This window comes from Lontra canadensis, unplaced genomic scaffold (genome assembly GCF_010015895.1).
Source record: "Lontra canadensis isolate GAN:19392208 unplaced genomic scaffold, GSC_riverotter_1.0 scaffold93, whole genome shotgun sequence".
Lineage (NCBI taxonomy): Eukaryota > Metazoa > Chordata > Mammalia > Carnivora > Mustelidae > Lontra > Lontra canadensis.
Genome location: NW_022631087.1, coordinates 1,997,982 through 2,019,380, shown reverse-complemented (window position 1 = coordinate 2,019,380; position 21,399 = coordinate 1,997,982). Strand labels below are relative to the sequence as shown.

General features: G+C 45.1%; 1 protein-coding gene across 1 annotated transcript in view; it reads right to left on the bottom strand.

The window, feature by feature from the left end:
* Positions 1–21,399, bottom strand: part of POLR3B (RNA polymerase III subunit B) — a 104,974-nt gene that overhangs the window by 7,465 nt on the left and 76,110 nt on the right. The window contains exons 24-26 of the mRNA XM_032836502.1: positions 5,626–5,729; positions 4,855–5,021; positions 57–170 (exon numbers count right to left, since the gene is read on the bottom strand). Coding sequence (XP_032692393.1) covers positions 57–170; positions 4,855–5,021; positions 5,626–5,729 — 385 coding nt within the window. The remainder of the gene's footprint in view (positions 1–56; positions 171–4,854; positions 5,022–5,625; positions 5,730–21,399) is intronic.

Below are 21,399 nucleotides of genomic sequence, written 5' to 3'. Positions count from 1 at the left end.
ATGCAAGGTAGACTCGAATGCATTCGAAATTCTTTCTATAAATGCTTTTCTCTTACCGAGTAAGAACAGCTCGTGGTCCCCGGGCCCGGGCGTGCATCTTATCCAGCACCATGTGCTTCAGTTTCTGATAATACACTGGGCCAAAATAGATGTAGGCTTCCAAGGGCTCGCTGAAAGAAAGGTCAGAGTTTTGGGCTAAGAAACCAGGTTTGGGCTAACAAGAGACAGCCTTCTCCAGGACCCCTCACTGGCAGGGCCTTGTTTGTTTCAGAACAGGCTTATGAATGAGTGAGAGAGAAGGATTTTTGGTCACTGAATAGAAAGGCTACATCTGAAAACAGAAAAACACCATGGATACACTAGAAGACACCCTGTTTACTTAAGAAATAGAAAGTGAAACAGGTGGTGAGAACGTGTGTGCAGAACAGCCCTTCCTTCACGGCTCCCGCCCTAGTCAGGCCGCCGTGCTTTCTCACCTGGAGCCCTGCAAACTCTCTTCTGGCTACTCTCCCTGCTTCTGCTCCTCGACCTCAACAATCTGTCTTTCACAGGACAAACCAGAGCGATTCCTTCTAAAATGTAAATCATAGAAAGTTCTTCTGTTGCTCTAAATTCCCAAAGGTTTCCTACCACACTCAGAATCTGTGTCACCCATTTTGTATCACAGCCATAAGGTTTCACGTGGTCTGGTTCTTGCCCAGCTGCGACCCATGCCCTGTTCCCTTTCCCCACTGCTCATTCTATTCCAGTAACACCAGTCTCTTCATTGCTGCTCAAATGGAGCAAGCCTGTCTGCCTCAGGGCCTTTGCACTTCCTGTTTTTAAAAATATTCTTCCGCCAGGTATTCACACGGCTATCAGACATTTCACCTCCTCATAGACCTCCCTTTCCTTCATCACCTTATCTAGAGGAGTTCTCCTCTCATCCCCCCATCACCGAGGCCCCACACTGTCTCAACTCTCATCTTTGTCTTATTTTCTTCAGAGCACTTGACACCATTTGATATTATAACAGTTATTATTTCCCTGATTATTGCCCATCTCCCCAGCGGAAGCAAACTCCTCAGGGTAAGCACTTTGTCTCCAGCACTAGCGACCCTGCCTGGCTCTGACTGGTGCTCCGTATAGGTCTGTTAAAACATAGCTGACTCAATGAACCAAAAACTATAGTAAGAATTGTAAAAGACAGTGACTATTTCACAGCTTTGACAGAAGAAACCTTTCTCCTTTAGTCTGGAGCAACAGCGGGTAGAGGGAGTCATACCTCTAAAAAAATACCTGCCCCAAAAAATCCTCAAAAGTAAGGAGGAATCTGCCCTGTGCCATTTAGTCCATAAACCATCCAGGGAGGGACACACCATCCTGCCTCTTTTTTTTAAGAGGAAGGAATAGGCCCAGCGGGTCAGGGATGTTAATCAGAGCTGGTGAGCAGTGCCGGGAATCCAGGGCCCTCCCTCGCTCACACGCAGTGTGTTTGGGCCACGGCATGAAGCACAAGTGGAGGGAGCAAAGGCAGTGAGCAACACAGCAGAGGCGCACAGAAGCACTTGGTCCCTGCTTGCCTGCCTCATCTTATACCACGCTCAGCATCGCCCGCACAGGAGTTTGCGGCCTTCAAGCCACTGTGCTGGCTTACAGACAGCCAGAGTCGTGGAAGACACAGAGCGGAGTGCAAGGCACAATGGACGGGGTGTTGGGAGACTCGGGTCCTGTCCCAGCTCTGTCACGCAGTCATTACGTGACCTTTTAATCCCAGTTTTCCTAGTTGTACAACAAGAAGGTCAGACCAAGGTTCTTCCCAGCTCTGATCGTCAAGGATTCCAATCCTTCTCAGTATGGCTGTTCCTGGTACAATCTAGGGAACTCTGCCCCCTAATGCCATTCCATCGACCACTGAAGACAGCCATGTGCATTTTCTCTCCTAGTTATACTCAAGAATTTGGCAAGGGTTCGTGAGGCTGGTAGGTGAATGTGTTGGCAAGCCCTCTGGGAAACTTTCAGCTGATAAGCTAAACTCATGTTTCTCAAACTCTGCCACTGAGATAATTGGCAAAGGCATGAGAACACCAGCTGGGGCACAGAGGAAGGTGGTGGAGACAGAACGCAAAGCTATCTGTGGGAAGCAGAGCATGACCCGTTCAAATCTTTCAGTGAAATTATGTTCAGAAAGCCAGCCAAATTCATTCACTGGTTCTGCACATCTTCTGGTCAACTTCTGCATTATTTCTGGGTGCGGAGTGAAGACCGAGACCATCAGTTTCGCCATGACAACCATAATTTTTGAAGTGGACCTCAGCTACTTCAGTGAGTTGCTTTTGAAATAGACCATTTCTCTTTTCCTGTAATGTGAGTTTCTAGAACATCTCAGGTGTGATACATCTGTAGAAATCTACGTTATCATAGTTTAGATAGATCATTTTATTTATTTTAAAGATTTTATTTACTTATCTGAGAGAGAGATAGAGAAAGGCCCAAGTAGGCAGAATGGCAGGCAGAGGGAGAGGAAGGGAAGCAGGCTCCCTGCTAAGCAGAGAGCCCGATGTGGGGCTTGATCTCAGGACCCTGGGATCATGACCTGAGCCGAAGGCAGATGCTTAACCAACTGAGCCACTCAAGCATCCCAGCACCCAGTACTTTTTTTTTTTGCCTATTTTTTTAATTTTTAATTTTTTAAATTTCTTTTCAGTGTACCAGAATTCATTGTTTATGCACCATACCCAGTGGTCCGTGCAATACGTGCCCTCCTTAATACCCACCACCAGGCTCACCCAACTTCCCACCCCTGCCCCTTCAAAACCCTCAGATTGTTTTTCAGAGCCCATAGTCTCTCATGGTTCATCTCCCCGCCAATTTCTCTCAACTCCCTTTTCCTCTCCATCTCCCCATGTCTTCCGTGTTATTTCTTACGCTCCACAAATAAGTGAAACCATATGATAATTGACTCTCTGCTTGACTTATTTCACTCAGCATAATCTCCTCCAGTCCCGTCCATGTTGCTACAAAAGTTGGGTATTCATCCTTTCTGATGGAAGCACAATACTCCATAGTGTATACGGACCACATCTTCCTTATCCATTCGTCTGCTGAAGGGCATCTTGGTTCTTTCCACAGTTTGGCAATTGTGGCCATTGCTGCTATAAACATTGGGGTACAGATGGCCCTTCTTTGCACTACATCTGTATCTTTGGGGTAAATACCCAGTAGTGCAATTGCAGGGTCATAGGGAAGCTCTATTTTTAATTTCTTGAGGAATCTCCACACTGTTCTCCAAAGTGGCTGCACCAACTTGCATTCCCACCAACAGTGTAAGAGGGTTCTCCTTTCTCCACATCCTCTCCAACACATATTGTTTCCTGTCTTGTAAAATTTGCCCATTCTAACTGACATAAGGTGGTATCTCAATGCGGTTTTGATTTGAATCTCCCTGATGGCTAGTGATGATGAACACCTTTTCATGCGTCTGATAGCCATTTGTATGTCTTTGGAGGAGCCAGCGCCCAGTATTTTTTAACAGATACCAATTCTGACCATTTTAATCCCATCACTATAGTCTGCAGCACCAAATCAAGCCCTGGGTCCACGCCCAGTACTGCTTGAATACAAGTGAAGCCTCAGTAAAACAGTAGAAACACCATGTCCCAGAGTTTTATCTGGAACCAAATACAATGTGCGTCTTAACTTAAGCAACTGATTTGATCCTTTAAAACCACGTGTGAGTCAAGTTTCAAAAGCCTGTCATTTCCGAGAATTTTAGGGATCTCCGGTTCTCCCCGGAGAGGAGAGAGGAGCCAACACTCTGCCTGTGAGAACCTTCTTTCCTTCTGCAGCCTCACCTCAGGTGAACTGAGGTCTGCCCCTTGGAAGGTGTCAAACCCAGCCTCCCCTCTGCATCCGTCTTCAAATGGTCTATTATTCTCACCCTTCCTATCTCCGCTGAAACACCCACCACCTCATAGAAGTGTCCTAACCCATTCTTTGCCTTCATTTCAGTGAGAGCTATTTGTACCAATCTGTTCTTATTCCTTCACTGAATAAATATTTATGGAGTGCCTGTGTATGCAGATACTGGAAATAAAATAGTCAACAAGACAGATGGGCCCTGCTCTCATGGAGGAGACAGATACAGTATTAGACAGCATTATTACTCAGGGTATTTGAGAAGGATGAACACTACAGAGAAAAATAAGGTAGGAAATGGACAATATGAAGTTGTAGTTTCAAGTTAAGGAGTTACGGTAGGACCTGCTGAGAAGTTATTTTTTGTCTCATTTTTTAGTAAGTCTAGTAAAAATTTCACTGGTCAGCTGCACAGCTCAGGGACCCTGTCCATCTCGCTCGCCATCACACACTTAGGGAACAAGTACTACATCTGTATCTTTGGGGTAAAGACACGTCAGGCCTCTCAGGCCATCAGAGCATGAATTGTCTGACATTCATCCTCTTAATACAGAGCAAGTTCAAGGGTGATGGGATTTTGTATTATATACAATCAAAGTTGCATAGAAACCCTACCTTGGTAAGTTACCTTGTTTCCTTCTTAAATAACAGCCTCACCAGTAAAACACCACTCCTTAGTTTACCAGTTCTGTGAATCTGGATTTCCTTTCCCTCCCAGTTTTATTGAGATAAAACTGACATATAACTGAGCAAATTTAAAGTGTGTGATGTGTTGATTTGATAGACTCACGGAGGCCAACATGATGGCCACTACAGCAGCAGTTAACACTTCCAAAGTCAGACTTTCTTCTGCCTGATTTCTTACAACAGCTCATCTTACAGTCCGCTTTAAGGACTCTTATCACTTACTCTAATAAAATCACAATTTTCCATTAAAATGTCTACCAACGTACTCACCCTGTGATACCAGATGTAACATAGTCCTTCCCCAAGTAGTTATAGCCATGGCGAACAAGGTCTTCACACACGTCCTTCACTTTGCTGCCTCCAAACGCAGTGCCGTAGTGGAACCTGCCATCCAACACGCCAGCCTTGCCCGCCAGCAGCTCGATCAGCTTCCCCACCTGTGGGACGGAACAACCTAAGTGAGCACCTCCTCGTGGTCCAGGAAGTCTGTTTAGTTAGGTATAGCCTACTCCCCGCAAAGACCAAGATGACGACTATTAATAAGAGTGGCAGACTAATAGCAGCAAATATTTATCACTCTCTTACTGTGTGGCCCTTGGAAAAGCTTAACACGTGGGGTCCAAGTTCCTGTCCCCAAAGCCCCACGGGATGCGTGCTATGATCTCCCTCGCTGCACGTGGGGGAACTCAGGGACAGACAGGCTAAGCAGCTTTCCCAAGTGGTACAGCTGCTAAGTGGTGGAGCCAGGATGCCAGACCATGGGACTGGAGATACGTGGGGGTCAATTCAAGGGGTTCTTTTTGCCGAGGGGTACGTTCCTCCCTCAGAAGACTGCTCTCGAAGGGAACAGCAGACCGGCTCCACGCTCCCTCCACACGGGAGAGTAACTTAGCACTGTCGGAGGCTGGGAACCTATTTATGGGGCAAGAGAGTCAAGGGACCTTTCTGAAAATAAATTCCAGGGTCCCAGGGCCAGCACCGCCTACAAACCCACTGCCCACTTTCTTCCTTACAAGCAGTACCTCTGAAAAACGTACTGACCGTCATTCGCGACGGGAAGCCGTGGGGGTTCATTATGATGTCCGGACAGATGCCAGAGTCACAAAATGGCATGTCTTCCTGAGGGACGATCAAACCACAAACACCTGGCGGAAGAGAAGACCTCAAGTCATGTACAGCATGCCGGCAGAAGAGACGACTACAGGACTCAGTTGGGATCTGCCCCCGGCTCTCTTGGTCTCCTTCTCCAGTCTCTACCGAGTAACAAAAGCAATTTCCAACGATCCTGCCGCCAGAGCAACCATTTGAGAACAGCTGTCCCCACAGAGAGGCATCGCGGCCTGTGACCAGCCTGTGGGCATGACGCACGACGGTGCTGTCTGACTGCTCCCCCAACCTCTCCTGCCACGGGGACCCAAGAGCAGCGCCTTCGCAGGGTCCCGGCCCAGCCACCAACCTTGAAGCTCCTAGGCCGAGGCAGTATTGCTCCTCGCCTGCTCCTCTGGGATCTGCTACCTACTGTACCCAAGTCAGAGGGCTCCGATTCTCCCATCAATCCAGCACAGAACCACCTGAATGACAGGTGTGCTTCCGCTGTGGTTTGAAACGGCTGAGACAATAAGTCTTCGGGGGTGGCTGGTGTGCTAATACGGAGACCAGAGCACTGGCCGGTGGGCTGGCTTTTGCCCGGGGCTTCTCTGGCTGGGCCTAAATGGCCTCAAGGAATTCTAATTCCTATGGCTGACAAGACATTAGAAAAGTGATCTTTGATGGAAATTGTAAAGTTGAACAAGAAAATTAAATGTCAAATTGTTCTTGAAAGAAAAGACTAGAATTAGAAGCAGAATTCTAAGAATGGAAACCGAACAAAACAAAAACCTCCCAGCTCTATGAACACTGCTGTCTCTTAAATTAACTGTATTTTCTTACTCCCTTCATAGTACTTTAACCTGTAGGGGATTTTGTCGCTTAAGTTGTTTTTAATGCCTCTGATTTCTTTTTCTTGGTAGGAGGGACAGGGGCATAATTTAGACTGTTAACCCCAATTTATATAATTTAAAATGAGAAAACTAATGTACAATGGCATTGGATGAAGAAATAAGATCCTTTTATATCTACTAAGATCAAATTCTTTTTCCCTTGTATATAAAGTTATTAACCATCTGTACCTATTGAGAAGAAACTGCTCTCCCAGAAAGTTTTCATTCCTCAGTTTGATTTTGTAGAAATCAAAGTTAATAACTTTATTTTGTAGAAATCAAATTGTTTTAAAATAAAATAAAATCTTTGTGATGGTTTATAATCGCCAAGAGCTAAAGTCTAAAGAAAAAGAAAGCCATTTGCTTATTTCGGTACTGGTTATTGATATTCTGATTTCTAGTGGCTACCAATGATACGGTAATTAGATTTGTGATGTTGAATTCAAGAGCAGTAGGTGCTTTAATTGGCTTTTTGGTTGAGATTGTACTGTTTACTATAAAGAACGTATGCTTTCCTACATGAAGCACAGAAACAATCACTCAGTTCAGTTTATTTCAAATTCAACTACAACGTCTCAGAATTTAAATTAAGCCGAGTGTGTGACCCTATCTTTCTTCCCTCCCCAAATCCATCTTGTCCACACTGAAATTATCTGACAAACACTCAGGCTACTGGGAAATCGTCTCTGAAAGAGATCAAATTGTAAATCTAGGTGCACCGACAACAACATTGTGTAACGTGAACAAAATGTTAAAAACGGCAGTTCCTGTGGAGGCCGGTCCTGGGATGTGCTCTGGACAGAATGTCACTTTGGCTGGTGAGGACGTGGAGGGTTCGGCTAGATCCTTTAAAAACAAAACCAAAGGAAGACCTCAGCACCCTTCAGTGGCGGCTCACAGGGGGAAGCTGGCGTCCGCCCCCCAACTTGAGAAGGTGGGAGTGAGGAGGAGGAGGTACAGAAGCTGGGGGTGGGGTAGGGGGGGAAGCAGGGAATCCTATGGGGGTAGGGTAAGCAGAGAGGGGATTTGCATCTTGTATTTTCAGTTTCCGTTGACACATTTAATCAGGCCAACTTAACTTTGCTATTAAAATGAAAGCAATGCTCCTTCCCCTGAAATCTAAATTTCTAATAACTTTGCTTGAAATGTGATTAAAATGTAGTAGCGCTTTCCTTTTTGGAAGTAATTCTACCGGCCTCTTTCTGACATGCCATTTAAAAATACAGACAAGTAACTTTGGGAATTTTTCATTCCATTATAGGAACTGCTTTGGTCACATCCGAATCAAGGGCACCTGTAAGCCAAAAATTAAATCTTAGCGAACTTAAAATTACTTTAGGCTCTGAAAACCCTTTTATATGCCAAGATGGTTCCCATAGCAGACAGCCCTGTGTTGTTTGTTTTGTGTGAAAGTGAATGATAAAAGATCCATGAAATCGACACAGAAAGCCAGAACAGCAGAAAGAACGGAGGGCTCTCCATCACTGGGGCTTCTACCCTCTGCTGACTCGCGGAACAATGGAAGCTACACATCCAACTGCAGATCTAACACAGCTGTGCATTTCATTAGATGAAGAGCACTAGTGACACAAGTAAATAATTAACTTATTCTGGTCCGCTGGCTGTGCTTATGAGACCAGTCATAGCTGACAGATTTTAATACAAGTTAACACAAAGAAACCATAATGAGCTTAGAAGTTAAAACAAAATATTTAGACAGAATTTGATGATCTTGAATCTCAAATGAGACAGATGATTTTTAAAAAAGTTCGTATTTTACGGAATTCATTGGGGGGGGGTGGAGACGAGAGCTCTTGGTCTCCCAACCAGACTTTTCTTTTTTTTAAAAAGGTATTTCTTGGTTTCAGAATCATTCAGAGCCTTCATCAAAGCCAAGGAAGGTTTCTTTTCTTATTTTCACGTGATACGTTAAAACAGTTTTCTCTAAGGATGGAGGCGTAAAATCTCTCCCAAGATTTAGAACTCTCAAAAGTTACAGTCACTTTCCCTTAATGCTGGTTTAAAAATGTAAATGATATGCAGCCCGCTCCAGTGTGTTAACACTCCCCTGGACCCTTGAAAAGAGGACGGACTACAAATAAACCATATCTAATGGAAGCTGTTATTGAAACAATTACCGATTCATACCTTAAATGCTTACACAGCATTTCAGATTTTAAAATAAAATTTCATCCCCTGGCTCATGCTGGTGTCCCCACCCCACTGTTTATAGCACAACCTCCTGGCAGCCAAACGCAAACACACCCGCTGAACGGGCCCCCAGACGCGTCAAGGACTCACAGGGGCCGACCTGGAATCAGACCACAGGCTACACTGCACACCTTCTAAGAAATGAAAATAGGTTAAGGAGGACAAGCCAGAACACAGAATGGGCAGGATACTTCCACAGATACCCAACAGATAATATATTATTCCATTAACAGCAATATTTGTTTCAAATTGTAAAGGCAAAGAATTTAAGGAGTCCAGAGCCCCAAGTCCAACCGCCAAGCCACGTAGGAAAGGCACATGTGGGGACCCACTGTCACAGTCCTCTCTGTGTCAGGCTCTAGACACTGGAGGATCTTAACGCCAATTTGTTATTTCTATTTCCGTGCCCTCACAGAACGTAACATAAATCATTTTAAGAATAGATTTGCCCAGCGAAAGTTCGGTTAATCTAATGAATCATTCTTAGAAAGTATTTCTAATTATAAACAGCAAATGACTTGTTCACCAGTCATTTCTGGCTTTTTTTTTTTAAACTAGTTTTGTTTTATGGACCTATCCTAATTCAAACAAAAAAAAAAATGAAAAGAAGGTTAAAAAAAAAAAAGAAGGAAAACGAACACATTCTCACACCCTGTCAAGACAGGAAGGGGAGCAGCAACTGGCAGAAGAAAACTGTAAAGAAATCTTTAATTCAAGAGCTGTTTTTGATGTGACTTCAGTGTGCTGAGTGCCGACGAGCGAAGGGTTTTCATCTATAACTGGTCACATCTGAGTAACACACTCTGTTTCACTTTTTAATTGTCGTAATTTTTATGTAGCAGGTCTAACCTTCTCTGTATAACCACCGTTGGATTGGTGCAGTGCCCCCAGGCTCATCCATGAGGCGCCTCTTTGTTTTCTGGGTGAGGACAGTCCTTTCCCTCCCTTACTAAGCACCTGCTGGCGGTGGGGCAGGAAGAGGCTGGGGACCCAACTCCACGTGAGAGGTGTCCTGTGCAGATTAAAACGACTTGAGCATCGACAACGAAAACACGGATACCATTCAGCGTGCCACCTTCAAATGCTCTAAACGAGGCAGACAGATTGGAGTAGGTTCTCCTGACATGACACTAATTGGGGGCTAACTGATCTACTTTTACCTTCTGCAGGTGCTTACCTCTGAGACAAGGCTATTTATTCTGTAAACTGAACAGTTTCTGCACGAGTGAAGGGTGAAAGGCTGCTGTGATTTCCCTCTATCGGTCACAGTGGAAGAAAAGTGTGGGTGTTCAGTGAGTGACCACTTGGCCACGCCTGGTGATAACGAGGTTCGTGGATTGAGGGGGTTCCATCTACAAAGGGCTCACCCCCCCCCTCCCGCCGGACTCTCAGATCTAAGTAAGGCAGGATACCAAGTAATCGGGCGACCTTAATTTGACTCTCTGCCATTCAAGTGACATTGTGCTGTTCTGGCTGCAGCAAAAGCACCACTTTCTGGTGAGCCTTAGTTGTTTGGTCTTTGTAATGGGAATAATTAGCACCTATCTCATGAGGCAATTGTGTTAGAAGAACAGATGAGCTAATGTCTGAGAGGTACTTTAAGGTCCTTAGAGAAAGGCAGCATCTAAATACAAGGAATTATTATTATATAAGAAACCTAATTACTCTCAGCAGGAAGCAAACTAGCAAAGCAGAGACCAGCCTAATGAACAGAAGGAGCAGCCGAAAAGCTTGCTGGGGCCTGGCTGCTCAGACCATCTCACATCAGCCGGATGGGGTTCCCGACTAACTTTACTACCCACAGGGCCTGGGTTGCAGACTTCTAGGGCGAAAGAGGGACTAAGTGATGAAAGCAGGGGTAAGCAACGGGGATGCTTTCCAGTTTGGCTGTTTGTATCAAGGAAGAAGTGTTTTGCTTTGAATGAACTCCTCTCGATAAGCCTTTCTATATTCAGAAATGTAAATCTCTCAATCAAAAACGTGAAGGCGAACACAGGTGGCTCCTCCTTTCCCCCCTCCCGCCTTTCCAGTTATTGAATTAACCTTCTTTTATTTTTCACACCAGCACCTTAAATAATCCCCAGGGGGAGGGGAGGAGACAAAAACTGTTGAATCATATGAGCTTTGTTTTGCCGTTGAATCACTTCCAGATCTATCACATCTCTTGCCATATCCCGGTTGACATAATTTTAATTCGGCTCTTCCTTACATGTTAACAGATAAATAATGCATAAGAAAACTTGATTAGCTTTCTTATTAAAACATCACTCTAAATGAGAGGAGGCGCTAGAAGACAATACAGTTTTTACACGGCTTTCCCATGAGCAGTTGAATGGTTTGATGTGATAAATTTGCATAGTCTGAAGCACACAAAGGGCTGATTAATTGAAACCCTTACAATGCTTCTGGAAGCAGCTATTGTAAAACAATAACCATAGGAACTTTACAAAATACACACGGCTGAATGTGTCAAGAGCTTAATAAAATGTGTTGAGGCTACACTATTTGGAAACAGAATTGGGAGATTTTTATTCTGGGCCATAAAACACTAAACACCCTAATTTCAAAGCTTTAGTTGGGTATTTACTGAAAGGTCAGAGGGTTACTAACTAGCTACCGAAGACTAAAATTTGTTCTTAAAAAAGTAGATTTAAAAAAAACCCTTACAATTAAGGGGTCCATATGGACAAAATAATCCTGATTTCTCACATTAAAGAGTACCCAGAATTTGTTTTTGGACCAAAATTCTGAAGGATCACTTGGTATCCTACCCCTCGTCCCAGGGCTCCCACTGTTTGCTCCATCGGCCCCCTTCTCCCCTCCCACTTAGAATCTTTCATTCAAGCAGGATCAAGCAAAGTAGGGAGCCAACGACATGCAGACTTTGAAGCTGCAGCTAGCAGAGAGGATTGGAGGCACCTCAAGTGCCACATGTGTACAAGGTGCTATTAGTATGATGATATCTTCAATCAGAGCCTTTTCATTCTCCTAATTTTAGAAAACAGACTCCAGAAAAAGGAAGTACACGAACACCTGGAAAAAGCAAAGTTTTGCACTGAAACTGACTGAACGAACTTCCCTCTCAGCTTTTCTGGCACACAAGAATTGGCATTTTCTTACTTCCCACAGCCTCTTTATACGAAACACATAAGGATTCGGTAACGTGCTGGGAAGTCAGGATGGGTTTCCTTTTCGTCTAATAAACACTCAACCAAAATCTTAATACAGTAACTCAGCAACCTGTTTTGCTGAATAACTTTAATGCATTAATTCAGCAACTTGTTTTGCTTTGGAACAACTTTTATCAACGCGAAATAGAAGCAAGCTGCCTTCTGACAAAGTGCCGTTGACACGAGAGGGTCAAAGAAGAATCTTATAAACCATTTTATCCATAAATACGGGATCCTTAGGAACCACAGGTATTCGGAGCCGGTCCACGAAAACACTGTATTTTGACAAGACTATACTTCTATTTTAAAACAAAAGTCAGCTTCGCTCTGTTTAGACTGGCTGAGGATTTACAGGGAGACTCCGAGGAGCGTAGGCCTTTATCTCAGATTTGCAGTTATTAAAAAGCTTCTGTTTGCCAGGACAAACACTCTTGCTCAAATACAGTTTTTCCTCTCCTTAGGAGTACTATTTGGTATTGCTGCCCGATTCTGTGATCTACAGGACCTTTGTTGGAGGTGCTAATCCTTTTTCACATGAGAGACTGAGAAATGTTCTTTCAGGGAAGTGATATATTGCTTTTTTTCCCCCCACATCAAAGGAGTCCACTTTTTCCTCCCTCGTTGTGAAGGGCAGCAAAAGTAGGAGGAAATCTGGAAATATAATAATTTGGCTTGTCTGCACTCGAACGGAAACTTAACCTGGGAACTCCTTAGGCTGACAGATAATTTCTGTTAAACATTCCTTTTTAAAAAAAGAGCAGGAAATCTGCTCACCTTTCTCATGAATGAAATAACCATCAGAAAAAGCAAGGCTCAAGATTAAAAATGTTTGCCTTTGATGAGTTCCCTTCATACAGAATTTAGACCAAAGCTCGAGAGGCAAAAATACGTAATTTTGACTTTAATAAAAAGTCTCATTTCAGACATGACTCCAATCACATATGGGAATGTCTTCTTCTACCTTCAACTCTGTGTAAAAACTGAAGAACAATATGAAGACAGAACATAAAGAACATTCTAGATCCACGTTCTGCTCTGTTTTCCCCCATGCAGCATCACTGTGCCCCTATTACTAAAGTCCTTCAAAGGTACCTAGAGGTCTAGAACACTTGGAAAAGAGGACAAGAATTCAGGGTTTTAATACTCTCCCCAGCAGAGGTCAAAACACACTGAACAAAACTTTGCTTCCATTGTAAGCCAACACAGCAAATGCACAACTTCGGTGTGTGGAAGTATTTTGCATTCTACCAAAGAGGGACTGCTTTAGAGATTCTTGATCAAAGGCCCAGCTCTCCTTGGGGGGGGGGGGAGCGGATTCAACGGCATTTAGGGATGAGATACAGAACAGGCCTCAGGAAGACCCAAAGGAGGGCTGTGCTGCACTACAATTCTCTGAATTCCCTTATCTAAAAAGTGTGCAGGGAGGGACTCCTGCCTTCCACTGAGGCTGGAGTCGTCTCTGTGCTGTGACACCCTCCTCTTCACACAAGACTTCCTACTTCCTCCGCACCTGGCTCTCCACTAGCGCTCCTCCACTCCTGAGGTCACGGAAGGCGACGCTGCTTACAAGGCTGTGACATCTTGAACAGCTCCTGCTCCAACACTTTGGTTTTTCAGTGGGCCTTCTCCGGTCAGTGACCTCACTGCCCGCCTGTCGCCTGGCACGGACGCGGGCTCCCGACGACTCAGTGCTGGAGCTCCTGCTCCAGTCCGCCCCCTGCCCTGTCCTCTGCCATCGGCCCCCAGAGCTGGTATGACACCCGGCCCAGAACCACAGCCGAGTGGCCTCCGCTTCACGTTTGTCTCCCTCAGCTACTCATGACGCCCCCCACCTTGGAGCTGATCAGGTTTGAGCAGGACAGTCACTTAAGTTCTGTGAACGTGGATTCTGAAGTCTCCTCTAATTGCTGGAGTGGAAATGCAATCTCCACATCCCACGTGCACCAGAGGGATCCTTGCTCACAACAGCTTCGTCAAAGTGAACCACCGATAAGGGGCGACAATCAGGCAATCTGCAGCACGTGATGCTTTCCGAACAGGAGAGATAACACATGTGATGCTCTCAGCACAGGAGGGAAAAAGAAACGGGCATGAAGATCCATTAAATCAAAATGATCCTTACATCTGCTCGTAGAACCCACATATGTGTCCACTTGTGGGTAATGCTACGAAGGACGAAATACTATTTCCAGACAATCCTGCCTTCCAGGAGTGAAAACGAAGTCCGGCTAACTCTGCTCTTCCTCTGGCATGTGTCTGGGCCCAAAGAGAACCAAATCACTGCAGGAATCGTGGTGTGACCGTTCACATTGTCAGCTCATTTCATGACAACCTCAGAGAGCACGGCTGAGGCTGGGGACTACCTTCTCCAACCCCTTCACATCCCATTTGCCAACAACCAGCTATCCTAGGCCTGAAGCAGTTCCAGCTGCACTAAGGCGGCTGGGTCTTACAGTTCTTTGCAGATGCCAAGAACTGTGTCCACCGCACGTGAATGCTCCAAACCGGCTCACTGTCCTCACTGTCCCTCAGGGCCCTAATTGTCCCAGCCAGCCAGAGGAATCAGGGGGAGGGTCAAAGTTGAGGGCTCAACAATTTACTTCCTTTCAATATCTGCTCAAATTTTTGACAGAATTTTAACCAAGGCCATGAAAGCCTGGCCAGAGGACTGATGAAAAAAGGGAACAGGGACTGTGTTTTACAATGAATATGCTAGAAGGGAAGGGGTTCCTGACAAACAGCTTTATGTTACTAGTCTGTCTTAATATGGGGGTTTGGCAGGTAGTTCTGGAACGAAGTATGCAAGGATTAGTATGGACTCCAGACTCGTGGCAGAGAACAGCCTGTAAACCTGCTTATCCAAGAATGGGAATTTTAAGAAAATGACCACCTTAAGGAGGAGATACAGGAAAGATGTAAGAAATAAGAAGTTTCAGTTTCAAGAAAAGGTTGTTTCTCTCAAGGCGGGGGGATTCCCAGGGAATATGCCAATCTGGGGGCAAAGTGAATCAGAAGAGACAAGAGTCACCTTTAATGAGATTTACCAGAGTAGGAAATGTACCCAGACCAAAAACCTGGATTTGAATCCTGACTCTGCCAGCAACGAGCTGCAGTAGGCAAGCTACTCATCATCTCCCTGAACCTCATGGTTCAGGTTCTACAGAGTAGGAGTAATGATACCAATTAGACTGAGAAGATTAAGGGCAGAAGGAAAATGCTTGTAACATATTAATGCAGAAGGTAAAAAGTGCCACAAATTTTCATGCACATGAAGTCCACATTTTATCTGCAGCCTTAACCCCTCCCTGGAGCTCCAGACTCTATATCCAAGCGTGCACCTAACATCTTTACTTGGAGTCTCCCGGGGTTCTCTCAGACCTGAGGTCCCAAATCCTCAACCCCTGCCCCTGCCTAACTCCCAACACCCCCTCCCCAGTCCGCCACCGCCTGGTAAACGCAGCAGCAGCTGCTCAGGCCTCGTCCTCACCTTCAGCTCCTGCCCTTCCTCGCCCAACACCTCAGCCACCAGCAAGTCCTGCTAGCCGGGCCTCCAGAGCACTCCCCGAGGGCATCACTTGCCCCCACTCTGGCAGTGCTCCTCCTGAGCACACACTCCCATTCCAGGAGAGGACAGACCCTGTCAGTCCTGCTGACCTCTGCGTTTCCCGTACCCAGAACAGCGCCTGCCTGGGACACCGTGAAAGCACGATCAATGAACGAGCTAATGACATCAGCACCTGAGATGATCCTCTATCACCTCAAGTTCAATGAGACAAAGCCGCTCTGTGACTGGTGCCATCACTTACCAAGCTTAAAGCCAGGCCCAGGGGCTCCTTCCTGTTTGTCCCTGTGGGTCAACAAGCCCCGTGACTCGCCCGTCCATTTCCCAGGCCCCGCTGCATCCACCTCACCCAGTCTCGAGCCTTCCTTTCCTGCCTGCTCTGCAAGGGACCTGGGACAGGCCTAACAGTGGCCACTCACCTTTCCTGGCTGCTGACTGTGCACCAGACACTGGCTTTGCTCCTCTACACACATCGATTCCATCAATCCCAGTGACAACTCCTAGGCAACTGTCCCCATTTCAAAGACAGGGGGGACCAAGGCATAGAGATGAAACAGCTCGTTTGATTAGGGCTCAAGACCTCTACCTCTTTGCCCCACTTTTTCCCAACCGGAAGGCCTTCTTTAAATGCTGAACAGAGGGCGGCCATGCAGAAAAGGGGAAGGCATCCGTTCAGGACCCACACAGCTCAGGGCAGGATGACGGCTGTACGCTCCAGAGCAGCGCACTCGGGCTCCACAGAACCATCAGAATGGGAGCACCACAGAGCAGCTGCCTTGGAAAGCAGGAGGGGCTTCCCCTCACCGGCACACACAAAGTGGAAAACCACCTGCCAAAGATAAGCTAAAAGAATTCTTATTCCAGGAAGATGGACCCAGACTTCTAAAAGGTCTTTTCAAACTCCAAGATTTTATTCCTACCCACAAATAACTCCCACCTGCTCTCTCACTACTGGTCTTCCTCATGGCATTTAGCCTGTGGCCACATGTGACCCTTTGTACTCCTCTTGCTGCTTCAGGGGCAGAGACAACTCTTGGTGGACCTTAACAGAGGCGGCATGTCCTTTCTAGCTCCTATGAGCCCAGCAGAGTTTTGAGCCCACAGTGGTGACTGAAATAGGACCAAACAGATTTCTCTGGGGCTGTCAAGACACATTCCCATCCGTGCCCGGGGTGGGCATGCATACTTAGTGACTCAGCTGGAAAAGCCCAGGGAGCTTGTGATTTCAGTTATGCCTGGGGAGCTGGAGCCTTGTGGGGTGAGGCTCTGACACCAGTCTAGACAACGATGACCCATCCCACTTCTGATAATTATGAGGAAGAATAAGTTGCACTAATTTGGGGAAGATGATTTTGGCTTGTTGTGTCTGTACATTTAAGATACTCTACTTAATAAATTATTCCACAAACACAGTCACGGGAAACCACATTATAGGCAAAGTGCTGTGCTGGGTGCTTTGGAAGTAAAATAAATTAGTAGGGCATGTTTCCTATCCTCGGTGAACCTAAAATGTACTTACCTAAGTTAGCCAACAGGGTATTCTGGATATTTAACCACATATAAAATTATTTTAACAGAAACACAATGACAATCAGACCCGAAAACACACAGAAGGGGAAGACTCAAGGAATACAATTAGGAACAGAAGAAAGCTGAAAAGAAAAAAACCAAAAAACTAAAACTAAAAATGAAAATAATGCTAAAAATATATACTCACTGCTATAAAAAAGACTAAAAATTAAACTTAAAACTTTTACTAGAAATTAAAATAGGTTAAAAAAATCTGGAAACTAGGGGCGCCTGGGTGGCTCAGTGGGTTAAAGCCTCTGCCTTCGGCTCAGGTCATGACCCCAGGGTCCTAGGATCGAGCCCCACATCGGGCTCTCTGCTCAGCAGGGAGCCTGCTTCCTCCTCTCTCTCTGCCTGTCTCTCTGCCTACGTGTGATCTCCCTCTGTCAAACAAATAAATAAAATCTTTTAAAAGAATTCTGGAAACTAAAATTCAAATCTCCTACAAAGAAAATCAAGAAGATAAGGAAATAGACAATGAGGAACATGATGAAGGGAGATTATCAACAAAATAAGAGAAAGTCCGAAAATAGGAAGGACCCTGAACTTCCAGAAAGGGTACCTGATTTCCTAGGACAAGAAATGAAAATTTTAGAATTCCCAGAACAGAAGAAGAATAGTAAAAGCTTTGTGGGGAGGGGGAGGCAAGTGAGGAGGGGGAAGGAAGGGAAAGAGAGTGAAAAAGGGTGCACATACACACAGATCAGGAAAAATAATGTAACATGGAATCCAGATGATAATGCAGCAATGTCATTAGAATCTTAAGAGTAAAGAATTTTTTAATCTAGAATTCTAAAACCAACCAGAATATAAGTCAAGTATGAGGGCAGAACATGTTCAGATACACACGATCTTTAAAAAAAAAAAAAAAAAAAAAAACTTCTAGTGCATCCTTTCTCAAGCAATTGAATGAACAGACTATTCCACTGTGGTGGAAGGTCGGGAGTGGGGATGACATGGGATGAGCCAAGCACAAGGGGTTCAAATGGGAATTCCATAAATGACTACCACTGAGCACATCTAGTGTGTCTATGGAATGTGTCCCCCACCTTCAGATTCCTATGTTGAAGTCCTAACCCCCAGGAGACCTCCGAATGTGACCCTATTTGGAGACAGGGTCTTTAAAGAGGATATTAAGGCTAAATGAGGTCATGGGGTGGGCCTTAATCCAATATGGCTGGGTCCCTGTAAGAAGAGGGAGAGTCATCAGGGTTCAGGAACACAGAGAAAAGACCGTGTGAGGACACAGGGACCACTTGGCTGCCTGCAAGCCACAGAAGGAGGCAGGAGAAGAAGCCAAACCTGCCATGGCCTTGACCTCGAACTTCAGGCTCCAGAACTGTGAGAAAATAAATTTCTGTTGTTTAAGTCCTCAGTCTGTGGTATTTGGTTAGAGCAAACGAACGCAGAGTACTTTCTAACCTCTCTTGAAAACATTTCTGGGGCACATAGATGAGGCCTCTCAGGACCCCTGCTGAGCCAGGCTCCGCTCCCCCTGGCCTGTGGGGATCCATTCTGAACACACTGACTGGGAAGCTGGGGCTTAGAGGAAAACCACTGCAGTGTGGAGCAGGAAGAACGGGGCGCTGAAGAGGGGGGCTTCTGGTGGAGGGGAGAGGGAAATGGTCCTAGTAGACGAGTGGTCGTGTGGGAAATTCTGTTGAAAGGCTGTTGATGGTATGAAACACGGTAACAGGAATAAGAAAATTGAGCAAATTTTAAAAACAAGGTAATTATTAACTTCTGAAAAAGTACAGTTACACAATAGAGAAAACACACTCAACTACTTGGTTTGGGGGTGAACAATATTTATGTGATCATAATAATGCAATTTAAATAATTAAATAACCCCAAATTATGATACATCTGTGCAGGGAATGGAGGTGGGGAGTAAGAAAGAGAGGCAGTGAAATGCTCGCTCCTCCTGTCTCCCATAACAGAAAATCAATATGTCACCTCTAAAATGGATGAATGAAGATACAGCTGCTTAAAAATACTATTTTGAAATACGAAGGTAAAAATAAGAAGAAATTGCTTCTGGGAACCAGAACTGGAGAAAAGGCAGGGACTGATGTTTTTCAGTTCAAACCCCCTTTCTGTACTATTTGACCTTTTAAAACAGTGCATTTATTATCTGATTAAAAACCCATACTTAAAAGAAACAAAAACTATGCTCAGATACAGGTCCTACATCATCCTTCCATTACTTTAAGGCTTACGCTACCTGTTTTTTGTTTGCCCGTTTTCCCCCCATCTTTTCAATAAATCTGATGAAGCTGTAAGAGAAGGGGGTATCAAGGGAAATCGAGGCTAATCAGGTTTTCATCCTTGGATTAAAAGCCATCTGGAAAAGAAAACTAGTGAGATAAACTCACTACAAGTGAAAGGTCACCTAACCCCAAGAGGGCTTCTTTCTGTTTCGTGGAGAAGTACAAAATCAAGTCCCACTAAGGTTGAACCGATCTCCAAAATCTGCTGTGTCACATCATTGCAGACTGGAAACCACTTCTGTCAATGAACATTATCCCTATCATACTAATAGTCTGACCAATGTTAGAGCACAAAAACCTGCTGACATTTTACCTGTACCTGTACAGGTCTGTGTTTACAGCACCTTACTAACAAGTGTGTTTCTCATTTCCAAAAGTACTGTTTCGTCTACACTATACACATGCATGCTCACACATTATCCATAGATGAAAACCCGAGTAAAATCAGTCCATCAAGAGGACCACATCTGTCCCCTTTCACTTCCCTACCTTCAGTTTACTCATATATTCAACCATTATCAACTACCTATCAGGTATCCTCATGAGAAAGGCTCTATCAGGCTTCGTTAAAATGCAAGCATATGATCCCTGTCCTCAAGTTTAGTGAAGTTACACAACAGAGTGGATAATCACTGAGATCTTTGCCAGACTTCCACTCTTTGCGTAATACTCCAGTGGAATAAAACATGAGGATTTGGGATATGTGAAGTTTGTAAACAGATTCAGAATGGAAACTTTCTCTTACAGGGTGCATTCTTGTAAATTTTCCAGTGCCAACATGTTATACGAAGAGTACCAAACTTTGCCCTTACCCAGGGAACAGGTCAAGTGAAACAGAGGCTGTGAACAAGATTATGGAGTAACTTAGGAGCGCATCTCAGAAACTGTCTAGACCTAGAGAAAGGGAGAAAATAGTTTCAATACAGAGAATTTGTTTCTCACTGGCTAGCAGTAGAAAACACTAGAATCTCAAGAAACGTTTACAAACACTGAAAAGGTATGAAGAGTTAGCCTCTTAGGGAATTGTATGAAGTAGAAGTGTCAAATTCACATGAATAAAATGAATTTTTTTAATAAGATACTGACAGGCCAAAACAATCTTGTGTCTGAACTAAAAATGTTTTTGATGAAACAGGTATCTTGCTCTGGAACAGTTTCACTGACGGAAGGAATGACAACTAAGGCTGGATTCATTTGACTAAACAAATTGTCATATACACTCGCTTAGCAAATAAAAGTTGAAATCAGCAAGAACATAAAATGCAATTATCTTTAGACCTATCAATTAAAAACAAGAAGACATCGCACTAGGAATTTACCAGTGAAGAGGAGAGCAGAAGGCATGACAAGCAGCATCTGTAAACCAGTGATCGCTGCTCTCTTCTTGAGCACCTACTGTGTTCCCGGCACAACACTAACCGCTTGCCAGTCAGCACAGCACAGCTTTCAGGAAGGAGTGTGGACTCTGGAGACGGACGGCGAGAGCTCAAAAACCACATCTACCACCGACTGGGGACACCAGGCAAGCGAGTCACGTCACTGCACCTCTACTATGCAGAAGAAAACAGCACCGACTTCCCAGGATTGGGTGAGAAGGCACTCACCGAGTGAGTCAGTACATGGAAAGTGTGGAGAACATTGCCAGGCACACAGTCAGTGCCACAAAAGTGTTAGTTGCTCCTGTGGTTCGTCAACGAGGTAAGCGGTAGACACGCCACAGTTCAACACCCCGGGGGCCAACATTCCACTCAGCAGTGTGGTAGATATACAACTAAAAGGGACCCTACTGAGAATAAGTTAATCAGTAGTGACACAGTGCTGTTTCCTGAAGATAAAAAGACAAAACAAAGCCACGAGTGCATGAGAACTCATCGGCAACCCCCAGCGAGGAATGGGACTTGCCAGTGTGGTCTGGTGGAGAAACCCATCCAGGAGTAGGACCGTGAGGCAGCGGGCAAGGAGGGCGCTGCGTGGGTGTTGGGAGACCTGGGCTGCTAGTCGGTACCTCGGCCTGGCTACTGGCACCCGGGGTCTGCGCTTCCTCACACCTCCCC